Source organism: Heptranchias perlo, chromosome 6 (genome assembly GCF_035084215.1).
Source record: "Heptranchias perlo isolate sHepPer1 chromosome 6, sHepPer1.hap1, whole genome shotgun sequence".
In the NCBI taxonomy this organism is placed as follows: domain Eukaryota; kingdom Metazoa; phylum Chordata; class Chondrichthyes; order Hexanchiformes; family Hexanchidae; genus Heptranchias; species Heptranchias perlo.
The window spans coordinates 28,830,333-28,854,152 of NC_090330.1; the positions used below are offsets into that span (position 1 = coordinate 28,830,333).

Consider the following 23,820-nt stretch of genomic DNA (forward strand, 5'->3'; position numbering starts at 1 on the left):
TTCCTCCTGTTAAAGGAAGGAGGCAAAAATGACAGGTGTTAACACAGGAAGAAAACAAGCTGTTGGCAGAACATATAACCGCAGCTTAGCATATTTCAATCAAAACAGAAACTTTCAGATTATGCTAATTAAGGAACAGCTTTGCTAAATAACTTACAGAATTAGGTTTTTCAGGTCTGAAGAATAGTTGAGGGACACCAACTCCATAGCCTTTTGTAAATTCTCTCGCTGGATTCCTGCCACAGAGTTGCAAGCTAAGGCCAAAACCACCTTTCCTAGAGAGATCAGATCAGCTTGCTGGTGCAAGAAAAGAACACAAATTGGGGATTGAATTGACAAATCATGACAAATATCAAGTTCACAACAAAAATATAGATGTTTATGCCCATGTATGCTATTGTAAATAACCTTTGTCATAATAAACTGCACATGGGTTTTTAATCTGCATGTCTGAAGTTCACACTTCAAACTGCTTCTTCACTCGTGGACCAACTGATTATCCAGCTACTTCTTCCCGCATTCAAACCCGCTGCTTGTACGCAGGTTCTCCTTCCTCCAAGAGCAGCCACGAACACACATAGCTAACACGGATGATTAAGTACCTTCTGAATGTGGAAAAGATTCTCCTGCACATTACTCTCTTTCGGGACTACTATTATTGCACAATCTTGCAAGAATCCAACTAGGGCTTACACCCAGAAGAAATATCTTCATCCTGAAGCAACACAGCCACAGTACTACACATCACATACAATCAATGGCAGCTTTTTAAAAAAAGATATATAATGGTTTTTCTCCAAGTTGAAATACAACACTAGACCTTCCACTTATTACGTTTCAATCCAAACCTCAGAACACCAGTATGATTTTTTCCCTATTTCTTACACCAGCCATTCTGGATGAGATTGCTAGTTCAGTGCCTATTTGTCAACAGAAAAACAGTTTAACTTATGAATTTTGGAAATGAGAGGTCTGGGTGATTAGTACTATATCCTTTTACTGTTTAACAGTTCTACGCTCGGGGCTGGAACTGTTATACACTTATTCACTCAGCTTAACCCAATCCACATTGACACAAATTTCTCCATCCCAAACAAAATCAATGTTGAATCATATTTTCAAAAAATGAATTAAACTATTACTACACCTATATTGTAAAATACAAGCTTGACAAATTGCAAATGTATTGCAGTCCAACATTTTTTTAAGCACTACTGTGGTTTATCAATTACATTTTAATGACATTCAAAAAATACTGTTTGAATAAAATCTAAACAAGCTTCCCTGTATGAAATAGGAACTACATTCAAACGTGACACATCAAGGATGTCAATATTTTGTCCCCTTCTTTACATGGTCAAATGCAGCACCACACAATGGCAAAGCATGATATGCTCAGGCGTAACTGGAAATAGTTCCACTTTAACATATAGCCTGAATTCAGGGGAAAAATTGCAATGAAGTGTTTGAAGAGGACATCTCACCTCCATACAGTTTTTTCACCTTTCAAATGATCAATCAGCTGATGTACGGTAATGTCAAATTTAGTGTAGGAAACTTGATTAAAGGACTTGCCCTGGTAGTATGATCCTTCAATCACCATCCGCAGTGCATACTATTCTTCCAGTTAACTAAGTTTCATGCAACCTGATCATCTTGAATTTGAATTTGTTAGTTTATTATACATATATACACTCCTCCTCCCTCACAGAAAGTTATTACATTTTTACTGACTCCAGAAAGTGATTCTTTTAAAAAAGTATGCGGTTTTACTGACAGACCCTTCCAGATTGACATCTCAAAAAAGGAATGAACAAAGCAGGACTTAGGCCAGGAACTGTCAGAAGCTTATCAGTGAGCTAACACTCAGCATGCCTCAAATATGCTTCATCAGTCACATAAAATGTAAACAAATGTATACTAATGCTTTTTACACGTGTCTGATCAAATTAAAAGCTGGCATTTGTTCAATCCATCAGTACATATACCATCTTTCAATAGCCACTGTTTGGGAAAAAAACGGTTCTGTAATTTTCTTTTAAAAAAGATCAAGTACCAATTAACTTAAATGATCAGACCAATTAATAATACTATTTAGCTCCCTTCCTTTCCAGCTTTTAAAAGCTTGGAAATCGTTGCTAATACAAGATATCCAAAGGCCATCATATAACTCTTCCTATTAACTAATATGACTCGCAAAAATGGCAAAACAGTAAATCACACAACATATTTACACTTCAAAAAGCTAATCCTTGTAACTACTTCTACAGTTGGTATCAACACTTGCATTTAAATAGTACCTTTAACATATAGAACATCCCAAGGCAGTTTGCAGTGGAATAACAAGGAGGACTGCAACACTGAGCCAGGGGAGGTGATTGAAAGTTTGGGTGAAAAGCTGGGATTTTAAAGGAGGACAGGTGTAAAGAATGGATAAGGGTTTAAGCAACAAAATAGCTAAGACAGGGTTGAAGGCAGGCAATGTTGCTGAGGTGCAAATAAGTGATCTCGGTGGTGGAAACAGTGTGAGGTTGGAAGCACAATTCAGGATTGAGTAGGACACTAAGATATTGCATAATCTTGTTGAACCTGAGTGAAAGGTTAGGTCAGTGTCCAGGGAGGAAAGTTTCTGGTGAGCACCAAACACTATGGCTTCCCGATGTTCAGTTGAAGGACGTTGTGGTGCATCCAAAACCTAACAACATAGTAGCAGTTGTGGGATCGAGAAAAGTAGTGGGGAGGTAGAGATTCATATTAGTATTCAAATGGAAGCTAACACCATATTTATGAATCATGTCACTGAGGGGGCCAAGGGAACCCAAGGTGACAATATGGGGGGGGGGGAAGAAAAAAGATGCAATGACTGCGTCCAAGTAAAATAGGAAGCAAGCAAGGAGTTGGGCAACAGAAAAGCAGTAGTGGAGGATGACAGAGTGAAAAAGTGTATTAAATGCTTCAGAAAAGAGAACACAAAGAGGGAAAGTGCACCACAGTCAATGTCACAGAGGATGTCATGCATGACTTTGATCAGGCAGTCTCTGTTGTGACATGGGCAGAAACCAGACTAAAGAGATGCATACAGTGAGTTTCTGGAGAGATGCACACAGAGCTGGGAAGTGATTATACACTTGAGGATCTTAGTGAGGAAAAGGTTACTAAGGTGGTTACAGTTAGAGAAGACAGATGGGTTGAAGATAGGTTGTTTGAGTAACGGAATATTGCTGTGGATTTGAAGTGGTGAGGTACAGTACTTGTGAGCTAATATGGAAGCCGGGAGTGGTAGCTCGGTGATTAGGAGTTGTGTGGGCAGTGGATCTAGAAACAAGAGGTGGATGTCTTCAAAGAGATGAGTTCAAAGATGGCAAGGAAACTTAATGGGTGAGAAACTGTAAAGTGACTAGATTTTGGGGCTGTAATGATGAGTGTGATGGTGGAGAGGTCTGAGATGATGAGAGAAAAGAAGTATTTACATGGATGGTCTTGACCTTAGAGACAAAAATTAAAACTCCATGAGCTCCTTGCATTTGGTATTGGGTATAACTGTGGAGGGGGCAGGAGAAAGGGGTTTTAAGAGGTGATTAGAAGTGCAGAACAGGAGCCTGGTGTTGATTTTGGCCTCCATGATTTTGGAACAGTAGGTGGTTTTGGTAGAAGAAAGTGAAGCATGATAAAAGTTTGAGGTGGTCAAGCCAGATCTGGTGATTTATGAAAGTGGTTTTGCACCATATACAGTTAAGTTTTCATCTTTCTGATTTAAGGGAGTGAAGATGAATGGTACACAGAGGGATGAGAGAAGGAGAAACAACAATGGGAGATTGTTTTGCAGGGAACAAGAGCATTAAAGATGATGCTAAGGGAACAACTTTAAAGCATTTGCTTCAACTGGGAAGTGATGCCACTACTGCTAAGGTCATGATCACATTTGACAAAATGATTTGTGCAATAATTTTTACGAGTCCAATTTAAAAACTGCGCTCACCTGATACTGAGGCATCATTCCCAGTGGGTTATTTTGACTACTGTCGAACGTTAAGACATCAAAAATTCCAACACAATTGACACGTAACCTTGGAACAAAAACATTTTCAGAATGAATGGAATTTTTCATGGCTTCAGACTTAATTTTGAATTTGAAGGTTAACAATGTTCCCCATTCAGCTTTTGTCTTGTTCAAACTGAACTTTCAAGTGCCAATTTAAAAGAATTTCAAAACACCGCACAGGTCAAGATTTTGTTGATTTCAATAATGACGATACTGAATAATTAATTGCAGTCTGCTAACTGTTGTTAAATCACTGACAATGTGAAGGTTAAAATTTGGCATATGGTTCAAGATAAAAATGTGCAAAAATCTGAGAAGAGGAAGAAAAAATTAAAATGTTTGTACAACACAAATCAAGGACAAAAATCACTGGATAAAATCAAGATGGTTTTAAAGAAGATGCAAAGACAGATCAGGGGTTAAAAGTTGATACCTAAGTGTGTCTTACACAGTTGAATGAGTGAAGGCCCCCAAGTTTCTTAGGATTTTCTGTGAAGGTGACAATTTTTTTAGCTTAATAATGATCCTGTCCTGAAAAAGTCTCTCTTAAAATTCATACTACAAAACTAAATAATTTGACAACATTTGCAACCCCCCACAATTGAGTTTCATTCAATAAATCAAGCCATAAATCCATTTTAAACTTAAAAAAATTACAAGAAATAAGCATGTTGCACTACTACTGGGTTCATTTTTCCATGCTTCTTCATAAATGTAAACAAATAGAATAATTTACAGGCCAATAAATAAATATAAGCACAGTCCCAATATTTGTTGGATGTAGCAAATATTTAAGCAATTCTGAATATTTAAAAAAAATACAAATTTTAAAAAAGAAAAATTGGTTCTGGACTAAAGCATCTTAACTCTCAGTTTTACCTGGTTTTACCCGTTATGAGAATCTTTGTTGGATCCATGACACGACAGGCCAGTCCTGCTGTATGAATGGTCCGCAGTGCTGAGCTCAATTGGACGATGTAGGCCCAGATAAGCGATTCTGGCAGTAATCCTGCATGTTGGCGAGGGAGAGGTCCATCATGTTGGCCTAGGATAAACATCAGGAATACCCTTTTGTATTTTCGCTATGTAATTCGGTGCCAGCAGGGGTAAAATGAAGGAACAACAAGACATTATCATCAATGAAAGAAACTGGAGACTGGCTTCTGGTCAGGATTTTTACGCAGGGAGTCGAGGGACAGTAAGTCTTCAGAGAATCTATAACTTCTGGATGGATAACCACCGTAGAGTTTGTCCCCAACCAGTTCTAAGGTGGGATGATAATCAATGAATGAGGAAAAATGTAGGCTTTATGTTTAATAAGGAGCTTAACTAAGTGAAATATGTCCCCACAAATATCCTTAAAAATTGAATGCATCGAGTAAGAAGCATTATCATTTTAGTAAAGTATATCCTTAGAAGCACTTTTGGAAGCCCTGAGGCCACGAAAAGCAGGTTCTTTCTTTCCAGGGTGACCTAACACTAAAGCAACATAATTTATGAGGCAGCCTGCACTCCAGAGTAGCTGCCTTCATTTACGTAAATATCAATGCTTTGAACCTGCCTCGAGGCTAACTCATAGGTGCTTGAATACCAGTTCGTAAATCTCGATTAACCTAACAGGCCATTCCAAAGTACCAACTCCTACATAAATGGATTCCCGACGTATACGTCTGTTCTGAAACATAAATCATTATAGCAGCTCCAGGTGCAAATGGAAACCTAAAAGGATGGGCAGCGAAAAACAGAGCAAAAGTAGCACTCTATTAATGGTGAAGTGCCATACTATTTATGTTAATTAGAATAAAGTACAGTACTATGCAACAGCACAATCTATATTTTATGCGTTTTTGCATTTCCTTTTCAGGTGGTGGATAAGTAGGGGTCTAAGGCAGCCACAATGTTAGCTTCGTGCAGGTGTTCTAAATGAGAATCAGCTTGAAGCTGAAGCAACGTATTGGTCATCTGTTAAACTAGAAGAAAATTTGCTACCACATCCCTTACAAATAAAATTCATGGACAAGGACAGCAGATGGCTTGGCAAGATAAGACAAGTTTACTGCCCACAGTGTCTGACCGAAGGAACATGTGACTTAACCACTTAACCACGAGTCCCAATTCTCAACTGTCAACTACATCAATTTGGTAGCATGGAGTAACGGGTGACATGGAACTAAATTTACCTAGCAGATTTAATTCCTTGTTTGTAGTTTTGTTTCTATTTCCTTGTGGCTCACCCACATTTCTTTCTTGCAATGATTAGCAGTCAAACTACCACAGGTCTTTGCAGGAAGGTTTGAAGTTTCTTGTTTAAGTAACTTCCCTGGACTCATTACACTTCAGATATAGTAGATTCTACACAATTCTATAATCCTTCTTGCAATGATTCTCAGCCAATTTAAAGATGCACTCAAAATCATTTAAAACTGTGTTTTACAATAACACGTTTCTTTCATAAATCTAAGTTTCCAAATACTAACGCAAAGCTATTTTCTTGATCAGTTATTAGACACATGTGGAAACCGATAGCCATACTTATGAGTTTCCCAATTAAAATCCTGAGAAATCCACATGGTTTTTGTTTGGCTGATATGGAGGACACATTCTCTTCCTCGCACCCTGTGGGGACGCACTTTTCTTACCTAAACCCAGAAAGCTTAGCCACAGCCTGGGACAAGATGCTGCCAGAGTTAGCCAGCTAAAACCATGTAGCCTAACATCACATAGCAAGCTTTTCACTGCTGCTCCAGGTAGGTTCACCCTACTTGTTAGTGTTCATTTGTGATAGGAAAGTATTGAAAGCCATCTATTTTTACCACCTAGGTTTTAATATAATAGGCCAAGAGGTATTTTAATTCAAAATTTATTTCTGCTTACCCCATTTCCTTTTAGTGAAATAGGCATCAGCACTGGGGTCATTGAAGTGCCTGCTCATCATCGTCTCTGCTCCAGCATGGAAGTCATAAGCAAATACAAGTGCTGTAGACAAAGCAACCAATAAAATCTACATAGAAAAATTGAACTTGCAGTTTATTATAGCTCTCATCAGAAAAAATCCCAAGTTTCAAATGCTTGCTTTTCTTATCTTTTCTTTAACTCAGGGACCATAATACTTGATGGGAAACGCAACATATAAATGAAGAAAAAGAAGCCTCAGAAACAAAAGAGATTTACTACAAAACATTTTATTTTCAAGGCAGTTTGTGCATTATGGTAAATGTAAACACTGGGTAAAAACATACATTCAAACTTTCAGCAGTTTTTCTCTTACTGATGTAGCACACTCCCAAAATGTCAATTCACAAATTACATACTTAGTATTTGGGTTGCCATCTTTGAAGATTACAAGTCTTCACTTAGGAATACAAAACTCACTTGGCTTTTGTGAAAATATGACCTTGAACTAGTCTAAATATCACCTTGATGTCACATTAGTAAACCTTATCCTCAACCAGATTAGTGGTTTTATTAAAACATTTAAATTTTTTAAGAATATCTTATTTGGATAAGCATATTCTTGAAACATGTAACCATTATTCATGAAAACAAACCTCATGAGATGAGAAAGTTCAGAATTTTTTTTTTCCAAGAGTTGTGAATATGTGAAAAGCGATGACCAGCAGAAGCAGTCGACACTGAGATTAACTCTTGTAGAAAAGTAGCCAGATGAATGACTGGTGATTATACAGACTGTGATGATCAAGTACTTCATTAGGACATAATGGTTTGTATGCTCTCACGGTCTTGGGGGGGGTGGTGGTTTCAAAGAGCAGGAGGTCAGGGTCAAACAGTGGAAATGGATAAACATTCTGGAAGTTTGTTCTATTAACCTTGCAAAGGAGCCCTAGTAAAATTGAAGTCAATGGGAATCAGGGGGAAAACTCTCCAGTGGCTGGAGTCATACCTAGCACAAAGGAAGATGGTAGTGGTTGTTGGAGGCCAATCATCTCAGCCCCAGGACATTGCTGCAGGAGTTCCTCAGGGCAATGTCCTCGGCCCAACCATCTTCAGCTGCTTCATCAATGACCTTCCCTCCATCATAAGGTCAGAAATGGGGATGTTTGCTGACGATTGCACAGTGTTCAGTTCCATTCGCAACCCCTCAGATAATGAAGCAGTCCGAGCCCGCACGCAGCACGACCTGGACAACATCCAGGCTTGGGCTGATTATGTGGCAAGTAACATTCACGCCAGACAAGTGCCAGGCAATGACCATCTCCAACAAGAGAGTGTCTAACCACCTCACCTTGACATTCAACAGCATTACCATCGCCGAATCCCCCACCATCAACATCCTGGGGGTCACCATTGACCAGAAACTTAACTGGACCAGCTATATAAATACTGTGGCTACAAGAGCAGGTCAGAGGCTGGGTATTCTGCGGCGAGTGACTCACCTCCTGACTCCCCAAAGCCTTTCCACCATCTACAAGGCACAAGTCAGGAGTGTGATGGAATACTCTCCACTTGCCTGGATGAGTGCAGCTCCAACAACACTCAAGAAGCTCGACACCATCCAGGACAAAGCAGCCCGCTTGATTGGCACCCGATCCTCCACCCTAAACATTCACTCCCTTCACCACCAGCGCACTGTGGCAACTCGCCAAGGCTTCTTCAACAGCACCTCCCAAACCCACGACCTCTACCACCTAGAAGGACAAGAGCAGCAGGTACATGGGAACAACACCACCTGCACGTTCCCCTCCAAGTCACACACCATCCCGATTTGGAAATATATCACCGTTCCTTCATCGTTGCTGGGTCAAAATCCTGGAACTCCCTTCCTAACAGCACTGTGGGAGAACCTTCATCATACGGACTGCAGCGGTTCAAGAAGGTGGCTCACCACCACTTTCTCAAGGGCAATTAGGGATGGGCAATAAATGCTGGCCTCGCCAGTGACGCCCACATTCCACGAACGAATAAAAAAAATCCAAAAATATTTATTCCCAATCCTTCCTAAAGGATATTATTGTAGATTATATATGGTCTATGGAAACAGAAGTCTGATGGGCTGAATCCTCTGTTCTCTTTTATCCTTATGTTACTGGGATTTCAAAAAAATGAGGAAGACCTTGCCCAATGTAGACAATCTGACAGTCATTCCTCCACATAGATTATCCAAAACATTACAAAATACTGAGGTAGAAAACTCTGAACTGCTATTAGGCCAGCTTAGAATAGAATCATAGAAAGATTACAGCATGGAAGGAGGCCATTCGGCCCAGCGAGTCCGCACCGGCTCTATGCAAGAGCAATCCGGGGATCCAGGAAGGAAGCCAGGGAGGAAATAGCAGATGCTCTGAGGATCATTTTCCAATCCTCACTCGATACAGGGGAGGTACCGGAGGACTGCAAATGTAGTACCATTGTTTAAAAAGGGTACGAGGGAAAGGCCGAACAATTATAGGCCGGACAGTTTCACCTCGGTGGTGGGCAAACTATTAGAATCAATACTGAGAGATAGGATAAACTGTCACTTCGAAAGGCATGGTTTAATCAGGGATCGTCAACATGGATTTGTTCAGGGAAGCTCATGCCTTACAAATCTGATTGAATTCTTTGAGGAAGTGACAAGGAGGATTGATGAGGGTAGTGCAGTGGATGTTGTCTACATGGATTTTAGTAAGGCATTTGATAAGATCCCACATGGCAGACTGGTCAGAAATGTAAAAGCCCATGAGATACAGGGAAATGTGGCAAATTGAATCCAAAATTGCCTCAGTAACAGGAAACAAATGGTAAAAGTCGATGGATGTCTTTGCGAATTGAAATCCGTTTCCAGTGATGTGCCACAGGGCTGTGTTGGGTCCCTTGCTGTTTGTGGTATATATTAATGATTTGCACTTGAATGTAGGGGGCATGATTGGCAAATTTGCAGACGGCACAAAAATTGGCCGTGTAGTCGATAGTGAAGAGGATAGCTGTAGAATCCAAGAAGATATCAATGGGTTGGAGGAGTGGGCAGAAAAGTGGCAAATGGAGTTCAACCCGGAGAAGTGTGAGGTAATGCACTTAGGGAGGGCAAACAGTAAAAGGGAATACGCAGTAAATGGGACTATATTGAGAGGGGTAGAGGAAGTGAGAGAACTTGGAGTGCATGTGCACAGGTCCCTGAAGGTGGCAGTACAGGTAGATAAGGTTGTGAAGAAGGCATACGGAATGCTCTCCGTTATTAGCTGAGGTATAGAATACAAAAGCAGGGATGTAATGATGGAACTGTATAAAACACTGGTAAGACCACAGCAGGAGTATTGTGTGCAGTTCTGGTCACCACATTACAGGAAGGACGTAATTGCTCTGGAGAGAGTGCAGAGAAGATTTACAAGAATGTTGCCAGGGCTTGAAAATTGCAGCTACGAGGAGAGATTGGATAGGCTGGGGTTGTTTTCCTTGGAGCAGAGGAGGCTGAGGGGAGATTTGATTGAGGTGTACAAAATTATGAGCGGCCCAGATAGAGTAGACAGGAAGTACCTGTTTCCCCTAGCGGAGAGTTCAAGAACTAGAGGACATAGATTTAAGCTGATTGTCGGAAAGATTAGAGGGGACATGAGGAAAAACTTTTTTTACCCAGAGGGTGGTGGGTGTATGGAATTCGCTGCTCGAATTGGTGGTAGAGGCAAGGACCTCAACTCTTTAGGTGCAGGTCCAGGTACTTTTTAAAGTGCTGTAAGTTGCAGGGCTACAGACCGGGTGCTGGAAGGTGGGATGGAATGGGCAACCTGGTTGTTCGTCAAGCCAGCGCGGACATGATGGGCCGAATGGCCCCCTTCTGTGCTGTATCTTTTCTGTGGTTCGATCCAGCTAGTCCCACTCCCCTGCCCTATCCCCGTAGCCCTGCAAATTTTTTCCTTTCAAGTTCCCTTTTGAAGGCCATGATTGAATCTGCCTCCACCACCCCCTCGGGCTTTGCATTCCAGATCCTAACCACTCGCTGTGTAAAAAATGTTTTCCTCATGTCATCTTTGGTTCTTTTGCCAATCACCTTAAATCTATGCCCTCTGGTTCTTGACTCTTCTGCCAATGGGAACAGTTTCTCTCTACCTACACTGTCTAGACCCTTCATGATTTTGAATACCTCTATCAAATCCTCTCTCAATCGTCTCTGTTCCAAGGAGAACAACCCCAGCTTCTCCAGTCCATCCATGTAACTAAAGTCCCTCATCTCTGTAATCATTCTAGTAAATCTCTTCCGTATCCCCTTCACATCTTGCCTAACTGGACACAATACTCTAGCTGTGGCCGAACCATTGTTTTATAAAGGTTCATCATGACTTCCTTACTTTTGTACTCTATGCCTCTATTGATCCCGTATGCTTTTTTAACTGCTTTTTCAACCTGCCCTGCCACCTTCAATGATTTGTGTACATATACCCCCAGATCTCTCTCTTCCTTCACCCCTTTTAGAATTGTGCCCTTTAGTTTATATTGCCTCTCCTCATTCTTCCTACCGAAATGTATCACCTCGCATTTTTCTGCGTTAAATTTCATCTGTCACATGTCCACCCATGCTACCACCTGTCTATATCCTCTTGAAGTCCATAACTATCCTCATTACCTTTCCAAGTTTTGTGTCATTTGCAAATTTAGAAATTGTGCCCTGTACACCCAAGTCCAAGTCATTAATATATATCAAGAAAAGCAGAGGTCCCAGTACTGGGGAACTCAGTAGTGGTGTTCCCCAGTACTGGGTTCCTCCAGTCCAAAAAACAACCGTTCACCACTACTCTCTGTTTCTTGTTACTTAGCCAACTCTGTATCCATGTTGCTACTGCCCCCTTTATTCCATGAGCCGCAATCTTGATAAGCCTACCATGCGTCACTTTATCAAATGCCTTTTGAAAGCCCATATACACCACATCAGCTGCATTGCCCTCATCTATCCTCTTCTGTTACCTCATCAAAAAACTCTATCAGGTTAGTTAAACACAATTTGACTTTAACAAATCCGTGCTGGGTTTCCCTAATCATTCCACACTTTTCCAAGTGACTGCTAATTCTGTCCCGGATCATCATTTCTAAAAGTTTCCCCACCACTGAGGTTAAACTGACTGGCCTATAGTTGCTGGGTTTATCCTTACACCCTTTTTTGAACAAGGGTGTAACATTTGCAATACTCCAGTCCTCTGGCACCACCCCCATATCTAAGGATGTTTGGAAAATTATGGCCAGTACCTCCGCAATTTCCACCCTTACTTCCCTCAGCAACCTAGGATGCATCCTACCTGGACCGGTTGACTTATCCACTTTAAGTACAACTAGCCTTGCTAGTACCTCATCAATTTTAGCCCATCCAGTATCTCCACTGCACCTTCCTTTACTGAGACTGTGGGCAGCATCTTCTTCCTTGGTAAAGACAGATGCAGCACCAAAATGCTCGTCATCATCAGCTCTTAGATCAAATAAACGTTTCTTTCTTTCTCTTAGATCAGGACAATAATGCTTGGTAGAAGTAGATAAGTTACTCCCTTTGACTGCCACGTAGACTGTTTTGAAAAATCCTATGTATACCACAACCCAATTCGCTACCAAACAAAACTGCCTAAACCTTTTACTATACTAAAGTCTTGTGATATTTTCTTATAATGGAAGGAGTCTATGGTGATAGAAAAAACTTGCATTGTAATAACCAAGATAAATTAAATGCCGATAAATTTTAGGCAAGAATAATGAAGCTCTTCTAACGATCAACAGAGCATAAAGCCCATTAACTCTGCAGGCTCAAGTTGGAGCAAGTGCAAGTCTTAATGAAGCTCAATGCGACTAGGGCAACTGAAATTCTAACCAAGGGCAGAACTTAAGTAAGCAGCAAACATAAGTTAGAACAGTTTGAATCTTGCACTCCAACAGGTAGCAGTTACAATCGTAATACCAATGTACAAGGCTTCTTCATTTAGCATTATGTGTTTTTAAGGTGAATGTTCTTTAAGATGCTAGCAAGACACTAGTCAGTGAAGTAAGGAAACCTTATTTGGTTGTTAGTCCCCTCAGCAGCTAAACTATCAAAGGCTGTAAGGAGCAGTCTTTCATACCTGCCCTCGAAGCAACAGGCATTGTCTGTATGGAATCTGAAAGAATTGATTGATGCTCAGAGCAAGAAAGTCTAAACAGTAAAGGATTACTACAGACCACAACTATTCTTTTTACAGCTGAAATCATGAAAAGTGAAAAAGAATTTCCTGTTTCAGGAGACTGATAGACCACCTAGTGTTATGGCTCAATAATCCAGAATCAAAATAAAATTTGCCTGCCAAGGTTTACTTGCAATCTCTTGTTCTGGAACGTTGCACAAGATTTATTACTGGGCAACCCCATCTGTCGATGATCTAAGTCATTGTATGATGCAGTGATTCCCAACCCGTATGTTTATATACCACACTACAGCCTGCTGCAAATTTGTTTCATGAAGAACAGCAGAGTGAAAGAGATTATTTACTTGGTAACAGGCTTGTAGCTGAATGCACACACCTCTGATCCCATGAGACAAATAAGACAAAAGGCATTGGGCTGAAGTTTCAGTCCAATCCATACATTTGGCATCGTCCACCTGAGGGGACAGCCTCATCCGAAAGATGGAACCTCCGACAGTGCAGCACTCCCTCAGTACTGCACTGAAATGTGAGCCTAGATTATGTGCTCAAGTCTCTGAAATGGGACGTGAAGCCACAACCTTCTGACTCAGAAGCAAAAGTGCTAACAATGAGTCTAGGTTGACCCTCGCCTTGTAACAGTGTTCCCGCAAAATTACTGCTCTTGTCCTTCTTGATGGTTGAGGTTGCAGGGGAGGGAGATGCTGATGAAATAACCTTACTGAGTTGCTGGAGTACATTTTTTTTAGATTGTACATACTGCAGACAGTGCCAGGGGTGGATATTGAGACCAGCAGCAAGGTCACCAATCATGTGAACTGCTCTGTCCTGGATACTATTAAGCTTCAAATGTTGTGACTGCACCTGTCCATATGAGTCATGATTACCCACTCTAGCTCAACACAGTCTCTAACACACCAAACACTGATTTATACAGACTGTCCATGCTAGCAAGACACCAGTGAAGTTAATTTTCACACAATGGGCCATGTAAGTTGCTATCTTCATATGTTGTGGTCCTTGCATATCATAATTTGAAAAGAGTTATGCAGAAACTCATCATAGCTAGTCCCAATTTAAATTATTAAGACCAAAATGCTCGTCATCATCAGCTCTTAGATCAAATAAACGTTTCTTTCTTTCTCTTAGATCAGGACAATAATGCTTGGTAGAAGTAGATAAGTTACTCCCTTTGACTGCCACGTAGACTGTTTTGAAAAATCCTATGTATACCACAACCCAATTCGCTACCAAACAAAACTGCCTAAACCTTTTACTATACTAAAGTCTATACTATAGTTAAATGTATACTATACTGCTTATGTTGACCGTTACATGAAAAAAATTAACTACTCACAGTGTTCTCCAAATGCTTTGGTGGTGAATACTTCTCTAAGTGTTACTGTATTTGAATGTTGTAACTTCTTCCACATGTCCACTAAGACCATACACTTTGTGTTTACGAGCCGAAAGCCTGGAAAGTAATCCAAGTACTGGGTTAAAACCATGCCCTTTTACCTCTGGGATCTGTTCCAGTATTTCAGTTGATTGTAAGGGTCCAAGTGCAATTTACACAGTTTGAACTTACTTCTTGGTGCATAAAACTGAAAGGCAGCATTGCTCAGGCCATTGCGATAGTTATGGTCAATGGAAAAAATAACCTTAGTATGATAAAGGATGGGCTTCCAGGGCCAGAGTGCATTATTTAAGCTTCTAATCTGTATTTACCTAACTAGAGTGTGTAAAATGCTGACACTGGGTGCCCAAAGTAAAAAGTGATCCACTCTACAGCACCTGTATCTCTGGCCTTGAGCATAAAAAATTATATGGAAACATTTTGCTACAATACATAATTACTTGAAGCAACCTTAATAGAACACCAACAAGCAGCTAATATAGGATGACTAAGTTTGAATTTCCTTACCATGTATCCTGCGAAGGCAGTATGGGAGATCATCTTTGCTACTGATAGCTTTATAACAGGATGTAATGAAACCAAAATTGCTTGTTTTTTGTAGCCGATTAGCTGGTGGAGGCTCCAAATGAAAAAGACTGTGGTAGTTGTCTACCTCTGTTGGAAACCCTATAGCAGGCAATCCATGCATTAGCATATCAATCAGAAAACAAAACCCTTGCCTACACAAAATATACCAAAACACTATATATGCTTTCTCATTAAGTAGATTAACATACACTAAACGAATATATTCTTAAAATTCTTAACAAATCCATTTCAGAAAATGTTATTGTAATCTCGAATGCTAAATACCTGCTGCTTAAATAGGTAAAATTAAACTCCTCTAAAGACTCAGTAAATAACTCTCTATAAGGTCTCATTAGATTCCTGAACTGTACTGAATTAGCTAATCTCAGCCACATAACAGTAGGATACAAATGGGCTCTACTTCCCTGGGCTTGGAAGGGGAAAAAACCCTGGGTCAAAAAGGTAGGAAAAGAAACAGCCAAGGTACCCACTTCCAAACGCTATCTAGCGATCCCTGTTGGAACTATGTGTGCATCGCAGTCAAGAGAGGAAGGATCAGACTTATTCTTTAGGCTCACAAATGAAGAATAGCAGATAAGGTGAGGTACCAAAGAATACCCAGCAATCATGGAACAGCACCTCAGCAAAGAATCAACACCTTCAGAAGATGTGTTGATTCTTTGGCCCCCACCACAAACTCTATACTCTTGCCTTCGATTCCATCTTTCTCCCCAGTTACTGTCTTAGGCTGAACCAGGCTGCAATCTAGGTGTCCTATTCGATCCCAAACTGAACTTCTGACCCATATCCTCTATCACAAAGATCAACCACTTCCACTACGTAACTTTGCCCTCTTCTGCCCCACCTCAACCCATGTGCCGCTAACACTGACATCCATGCATATGACTCTCTATTCCAATGCTCTCCCTGACAGCCCCCCATCCACCACCCTCTGTAAACTTCGTCCAAAACTCCACTGCCCATATCCTGTCCTGCACCCATCACCCCTGTCCTCACTGCCCTACAATGACTTGATCAACCAATGCTTCCAAATTAAAATTCTCACTTGTGTTTAAATCCCTTCATGGCCTCACTTACCCCTCTCGAACCTCCTCCAGCAGTACAATCCCACCACCTTCGAACTTTATGCTCCTGTCTCTCTGGCCTATTGCACAGTCATCAAATACTTTGCTCCACCATTGCTCAGCCACCTGGGCCCCATGCTCAGGAATTCACTCCCTAAAACCCTCCGCTTTCCACTTCCTTCTTACCCTTTAAAATCCCCCTTAAAATGCACCTCTTTCTCTCTTAATATCACCTTCTTTGGCTTGAACATATAAATATATTTATATTTTTTATATATATATTTATATGTATAATATTTGAGTTTTTGCACGGGCTAATAAAAGGTGCACCAATTTTAAAACCCTGTTTAAGCCAAACGCGTGATAAAAATTCTATGATCGAACATTGATTATGTTTCAAATATTATATTTGCATTGCATATAAGCTAACATTTATGGATGATAGTCTTTGCTCTGTTATCATGCCACCAGCCACAGAAGTCGAATGCTCACTGAAGTTGCAAAGCCCAAATAGGCATCTAACTACACTAAAAGTGGTGAATTCATTTTCCTTTTTCTTTAATTGGATCATTGTGATAGCTAAAATGACTAATGCTTTCTTATATTAGCGTGCATTAACGCCCTATAATTTTTCAGCACTGTGAACTGTGGAAAAATAAAATCACAAAGCTTAAGTAACTTGAAAGCACTGGATTTGTACACTAACGTCTGGACCTGTAGCACTACTAAAACTATGCATTATGTGGGCAATTTAAATTTGCACAATCTAAAAAAAAATGTGCAGTTTGTTTATGTTGGTATGGTTGTGAGAACTATTTACTTGTTGACAGTCTGAAAATCCTACTGTATTTCACAATTAGTCTTAGCTGCAATACTCAATTTCTATTCAGAAGACTACTCTTTTTTCCACTCCGAGCAGAACAAAGATTTTAGAAATTATAACTTTAAATTACCCTGGTAAATATAAAAAATATTGTTTTAGGTGGGCATATGTTGCAAACACAAAAATACATTGTAGGGACAGACCCTTGTTGAATTCTACAAAGCTAGTGTCAAATGTGTAAGACCCATCTTACCTGGATTTTCGGTTTGGTCAATCTGTGCCATAGTTATTAAATGCTTGTGGATCAACTCCTACAAAGAAATATTAATAAATTACACAGATTGGTTTCATCACTTATAACTTTATCCACTCCAGTTAAGAGCAAATGTATGAGTGGCATAATGACAACATGCTGATTCACTAACATCCTGCACTGTGAAGTGGCAAAATACATATTTTCCCAAGACCTCTGCTCCCTCCATCCTCTCTACATTTTAAATGTGAGGAACTTATGTACTTCAGACAACTCTGGCCTCCCACCCCCTCGTTCATTCCCTCTTCCTTCATCACCACTCCCCCAACTCCTCAACCTAATGCTAATTTCAAAGTTCCACCCTGCACTCACTATGAAATAAATGACTTGCTCCCAACATTACCCCTTCCAGCACCTGATCACTCAACTTCCCCTCCTCAGTACCCTGCTTGCCAACATCAATCGTACACTATCCTCCAGCATTGTCCCAAGCTCCTTCAAAACAGTCATTCTTCCCAACCATAAAACGTTAAACCTTTCCCCACCCTCTCCAAATTACTACTTTCTCAAATCTTTCCTTCCTCAGAATGTCTTGGAATCACTGTTGTGTGGTAACTGTGTGCCACATTTTCCATCAATCCCTTTATAAGACCCTGCAATCTGCTTCCACTCCACCCTACCTCAGTGACATTCAGCCCAATGTCTCTGTTCACATCTCCCATCATCCATTCTCATCTCTAAGTCAGAAAGTTGTAGGTTCAAGCCCCACTCCAAAGACTTGAGCACATAATCTAGGCTGATAGTTCAGTGCATTACTGAGGAAGTGCTGTACTGGTGAAGAAGCCATCTTTCAGATGAGACGTAAAACTGAGGGCCCGTAAAATATCCCGTGGCACTATGTGAAAAAGGGTTGGGGAGTTCTTCCAATGCCCTGGCCAACATTTATCCCTCAACCAAAATCACAAACTACGTATCGGATCAATTATCACGTTGCTGTTTGTAAGACCTGGCTGTACACTAATTGGCTGCGGCATTTCTCTACATTACAACCATGACTACATTTCAAAAAGTACTTCATTGGCTGTGAAGCGCTTTGGAACATCCTGAGGCCATGAAAGGTGTATAAGCACACACACAATTTTTTTCTTTGTAGATGAACTTGTCTATTTGCTTAGGCCCAGAGTTGGAAGCCTCAGCGTTCGCCTCTTGCGCGAGTGATTTCCCATGAAATACAACAATTTAATCTATGGTTGTTATACAGTAATTAAGTGCTGCCAAGTATCAGGAAATTGCACAGATTATTTTAGGATTAGATTTCATATTTTGAATACAAAAGTCTGGCCATAAAGCTGCACCCATGAGGAATAGTGTGAAAGCAACTAAGGTAGTCTACACAAGATCAGTGAAGAAGGGTTCCACTCTAAGGTTGAGGATCCCTATAGCCATTACATCGAAGCTTCAGGTAATTCACACGTTGAACACCCCTGTGTATTGGGAGCTTGGATCCATAAATATGCCCTCGGCAAATTTGTTACCATGTTCCTCCTACTCCCAATTGCCTGCAAATAGATGGGGTCATTCTAATGCAAGCTGTAGGGATCCAGTCTGCCGAACTATTGACAGAAGGATGGCTTTATCGATTTCACGTCCTGTCATGCTCTGTAGACATATTGTCCACGGAAGGAGCCCAGATTCATCAATGCTCTCTTAAATCCCACTCTTCTGGACTAAGTGGATGTCTCACAGGAAAGAGCTTCCCATAAAAATGGTGTGAACAGATCTGCAGATAGAGGTGGGTTACCCATCCCCTAAGGGTGGAGGGGGTAGGTGTTGAGAGTACATAGCTAGTTTCATTTAGACATATTTTCCTGGATTATGGTTTGAGAAACCACCCAATGTCCCACAGGAGCTAATTTCACTTAGTGTGGACTATCTTGGAGGGTACCCAGTGCTGATCACCACCAAGATTTCTTCCATGATAGAGCCCAAAGCAGCATCACGACTCTGAGCTGAGGGGTCCCCATCAGAGGGAAGTTCCATGTTACTAGACCGAGAATAGATTGGGTGCATCTACCCTTGATTTGCATAGAACTTTGTGCAGGTCAATGACCATGGGGGTGATTTTAAACCCCAAGGACGGGCGGGTGGGAGTTGAAAATAGTTGTTTCTTTGGGTCGCAACCGCAAAATCTTCAGACTTTGCATTCCCAGTCGGAAGCCTGTACTTTTACACGCCAACATTAAACCCGGAAATAAAGCCGGGTTGCGGTCGCGACCCAAAAAACAACTATTTTCAACACCCACCCACCCCCAACCCTCCCGTCCTTGGGGTTAAAAATCACCCATGTCTCAGTAATCTTTTGTTGTCCATGAGCTCTCGGCTAAAGAGCCCTCGGCCCCTTTTGACGCCAGTGTTGATGCCTACACTCTGTTCTTTGAACAAAACATTTAATACTCTCATATCTATTTAATCTAACCTATTACCATACAAAGGCTGGAGACAAGAGGTAAAGAGGAGTAAAGAACCACCACCTGGGAAAAAACAAACTGTTGCAAAGGCACGAGTCCAGGAACTTCATATGAAAGGGAGTTGGTGACCATGTGCAGACCTACCTATCTGCAATTTCAAAATATTCTCATGAAGCTGCTCAGCACTTGGAATACCCCAGAACTTAAATCAAGCTTAAGTGTACTCTTACTGTTGAGGATGTTGAATGAAGAAAAATTAAAGCTCCACTGTACAGTGGTCTAGGAAGTGTAAAGATATTTCCATATTTTGTCCCATATGAGGTCTTCACCCCCCCCCCACTCCATTTTTCCCCTCCTTTTCTCTCCTGACATTCTCTTCTGAAGATCTCAAGGTTATCCTACGATAATTGCCAAATTCATGCTTGAGCCTCAACAATGAGTGCCAGGAGGCTATTTGAGCATTGGGGACACCAGGGGTAAATTTGATGGTACCGACACACCTGCACTTGCAGCACAGGGATCAGAAGGAGGAACTCCAGCTGTTTTTTTCATCCTAACTCAGGGATACTGAAGCTAATTGCTGTTCTCTTATTGTTTCTCTTGCCGAGATCAACTAACTTAATACAGACCAGGGATCAAAACCTAGACCTCATGGTCTATATGACTCTGCTGTTCATTGTACAAGTTGCTAAGCAGTTGGGGAAGCTCCTCATTGGGCAGTATGATCACCACAGCACTCCAAAATACACCTACTAGTGATAATAGTGTGTCATGAATTTATGTTGACTTCTTCAGCTTGTAACCGTAAACAAAAAAAATTAATACACAATGTTAAAATGTAGTGTCACTGCAGTAGTGCTTATTATTTTAATTTCATACAACATAAAAAGGCAAGTAGATGAATTGTTGCATTGAAAAAATAATCATGGTGCTATATTTCACAAGGATATTCCAATTTTCCTAAACAAACTCAAAGCAAATTTCAACATAAATTCTAAAATTTTGGAACTAAAATATCATACTCACTCTGGACTTCATTGTAAATTAAGTCACATTTTGATACTAAGATGCCTTGCAATTTGAACACTTCCAATGGATAGTTATCTCAGGAACTGCTGACACTATTAGCTGAGAGCAATGAAGCTTTATACATGGATATTAATTCCCATTAAAAACAAACGCTTAATATTTCAGCCTTTGATAGGTAAGTGATTTCTTCCCACCTGTCAATTTTCTCCACAGCAAATCAATGATACTCTGTGATTGGCCAAGAGTACAATGTTGTTCTATCCATCTTTGCATTTAAAAGGACGAGATATACTTATTTGAGAAGTAAAGGTATTATGGGACATGGAGAAAAAGCAGGGGATTGTGATGAGAAAGTTAGAGCTATCACAGCTAACAAGATGGCACAGCAGGTTTGTTGGACCAAATGGCTTACTCTCATTACCAGTTGACATTCATCAAACTCAATGACGGTTTGGTATATAGCCGTGCTTTTCTACCGTCCTATACATACATGTACACCCACTCCAAACTTCTTCAATTACATATCAATGCAGGACTTCTATTCTATCAAGGAAAAAAACCTGCACGAAAATGCACTGAAGTTGATGGAACCTTTATAAAACACTGGTTCGACCACAACTGGAGTATTGTGTCCAGTTCTGGACACCACACTTTAGGAAAGATGTGAAGGGCTTAGAGAGGGTGCAGAAAAGATTTACTAGAATGATTACAGGGATGAGGGACTTAAATTACGTGGACAGACTGGAGAAGCTGGGATTGTTTTCCTTGGAACAGAGAAGGTTGAGAGGAGTTTTGATAGAGGTGTTTAAAATCATAAAGGGCTAAACAGACTAGAGAGAGAGAAACTGTTCCCTTTGGATGAAGGGTCAAGAACCAGGAGGACATAGATTTACAGTGATTGGCAAAAGAACCCAAGGTGACGAGGAAAAACTTTTTCTTAACGCAGCAAGTGGTTAGGAGCTGGAATGCATTGACGGGGCTTTGGGGGGGGGGGGGGGGGGGGGGGGCGTTGGATGGTGGAGGCAGATTCAATCGTGGCTTTCAAAAGGGAACTGGATAAGTACTTGAAAAGAAAAAAATTTGCAGGGCTATGGGGATACAGCAGGGGAGTCGGACTAAATTGATTGCTCTTGCATAGAGCCGGCATGGACTTATTGGCCGAATGGCCTCCTTTCGGGCTGTAACCTTTCTATGATTCTAAGTTTGCACCAAGCCATGTCCCCTCAATTCATCCTCCAACATGAAGCCAAAGCATAATGGTTGGTGAACTTTGTAACGCTGTCCGTGAACGTCAGTAGAGAATCTTTCCACCTTATGGTACAATATTAAAGAGTGCTGTAGGATCCACTTTCACCCGTGTGGGATCATCAGATCGTATTTGGAAGGTGACCAGCTATTTGACTAGCTTCTACCCTTTGACTTTCCCAGCATAGATGTCCCTACTGGTGGCAAGGCTTCCACCAATGGGTGTAGCTCTTCACAGAGGCACACAAGATCCTTCAACGTGACGACGTCAAGAAGCATCGTATACATATTAACGAAATGTTCAGTTTGTTACAAAAAGTACCTGTATTTATGGAAAGATTCACAAAGCTAAGTGAAAATGAATGTTCAATTTACCTGTCTGAGTTCATCGGACATAAAAAAAGAAGGCGCATTTGCTTTGGGCTGCATATAAGCAACATGGGGTGCAGATGAAGGATAAATATGATAAGTTGGAAATACCTAGAAAACAAGAAAACTTGAAAATCAATTGAAGAGCTTAACTATATTTCCCATGTAAATCAAAATTTTGAATATGGTAAATATATTGAGCAGTTTGCAGTAATGGCAGAACTTGTATTTATAGGACAAAGTATTTGCTCAATAACCTTGTAATTAATTGTGTATACACGCTCACATAGCACTTGCTCTACAGAATAAATGAAATTAGCAGTTAGCTTACATTGGAATAGGGTAATAGAACAAATTCATTTTCTGCTGCAGGGCAAGCACTAGATTTGCAGTATTTAACAAAAAATAGTATCTACACACCATTCCTGGAAGAGGTCCTGGAGTTGTGTCAGTATAGAAGTAAGTTGTCCCTCCCACAGTTTCTTTTTGTATCACCTGACCAGAAGATGGAGATTGAGAGACTGCATCAGATACTGGTGTAGAGGCACTAGTAGGTACCATGAAATTTGCTGGATTTGGAGTATGGCTCCTCCTTCGAGGGGCAGGCGATGTGTGGGGAGTTATTTTTGGAGAGTGCAGAGGAGATGATCCAGCTGATAAGGACATTCCTGGGAAAGTTCAATAGCTTTGTTAGTAACATATCTTCACACTACTGTTTTACCAAATAGCAGATAGAAACAAGTAGCCAATACCGACGAAATAAACTCGACACATTGCTTTAAGACTGTGAATATTACACATATGTTTTTAGAAACAATGCTTATTACTGGCTGCACTGAATGCAATAAGATAACACCTTTTCCTTCAGTTCTGCAGGCTACTTTCAAAACTGAAATATCACATATGAATCCCAGTTAATGATGAGATGACAGAAGTTCACTTGATTTTGACCACCTTAGATAGAAATTCACAAAATATTGTTTACCAGATAGCTATCACATAATCTGTAGGTATATAGATTGGATTGCTAAATCATCTCTTGCACTTTTCCCCTTCTTGGAAGGGCGGGGATAGAGAGAAGGGATCATTTGCAGCATAGTTATCTGCATTGTAAACTAAGGATTTTGCCACTCAGTTAAACAAAACTCCAAACTTTCAATAAAGGTTTTAATGTAGAATCATGAAAAGGGGCACTAAACTATAATTTTAATTTCAGTGGTGACCAGCTGCAACTACAGTGACAAATTAATGCACAGGGGTGTTATTGTAGCAGAAAATTTAGCTACTCTATAATAATAGAATTTCCTTTAACTTCAAAACGTTATAAGTATATAGTCTTGAGTTCAGTCAGTGCAAGGACATAATGTGCAATATTAGTGCTTATATAACTCATCTGATGGGTAATTCCACCCTAACTTCCAGCTGTTTCACAACCT

General features: G+C 40.5%; 1 protein-coding gene across 1 annotated transcript in view; it reads right to left on the bottom strand.

Annotated features, from left to right (window-relative positions):
- The window catches only part of pan3 (poly(A) specific ribonuclease subunit PAN3), a 119,974-nt gene that overhangs the window by 24,910 nt on the left and 71,244 nt on the right, over nt 1–23,820 (bottom strand). Inside the window, exons 6-14 of the mRNA XM_067986002.1 lie at nt 22,805–23,052; nt 22,391–22,495; nt 17,274–17,331; nt 15,053–15,211; nt 14,486–14,602; nt 6,917–7,018; nt 4,922–5,087; nt 3,980–4,067; nt 158–297 (exon numbers count right to left, since the gene is read on the bottom strand). Coding sequence (XP_067842103.1) covers nt 158–297; nt 3,980–4,067; nt 4,922–5,087; nt 6,917–7,018; nt 14,486–14,602; nt 15,053–15,211; nt 17,274–17,331; nt 22,391–22,495; nt 22,805–23,052 — 1,183 coding nt within the window. The remainder of the gene's footprint in view (nt 1–157; nt 298–3,979; nt 4,068–4,921; nt 5,088–6,916; nt 7,019–14,485; nt 14,603–15,052; nt 15,212–17,273; nt 17,332–22,390; nt 22,496–22,804; nt 23,053–23,820) is intronic.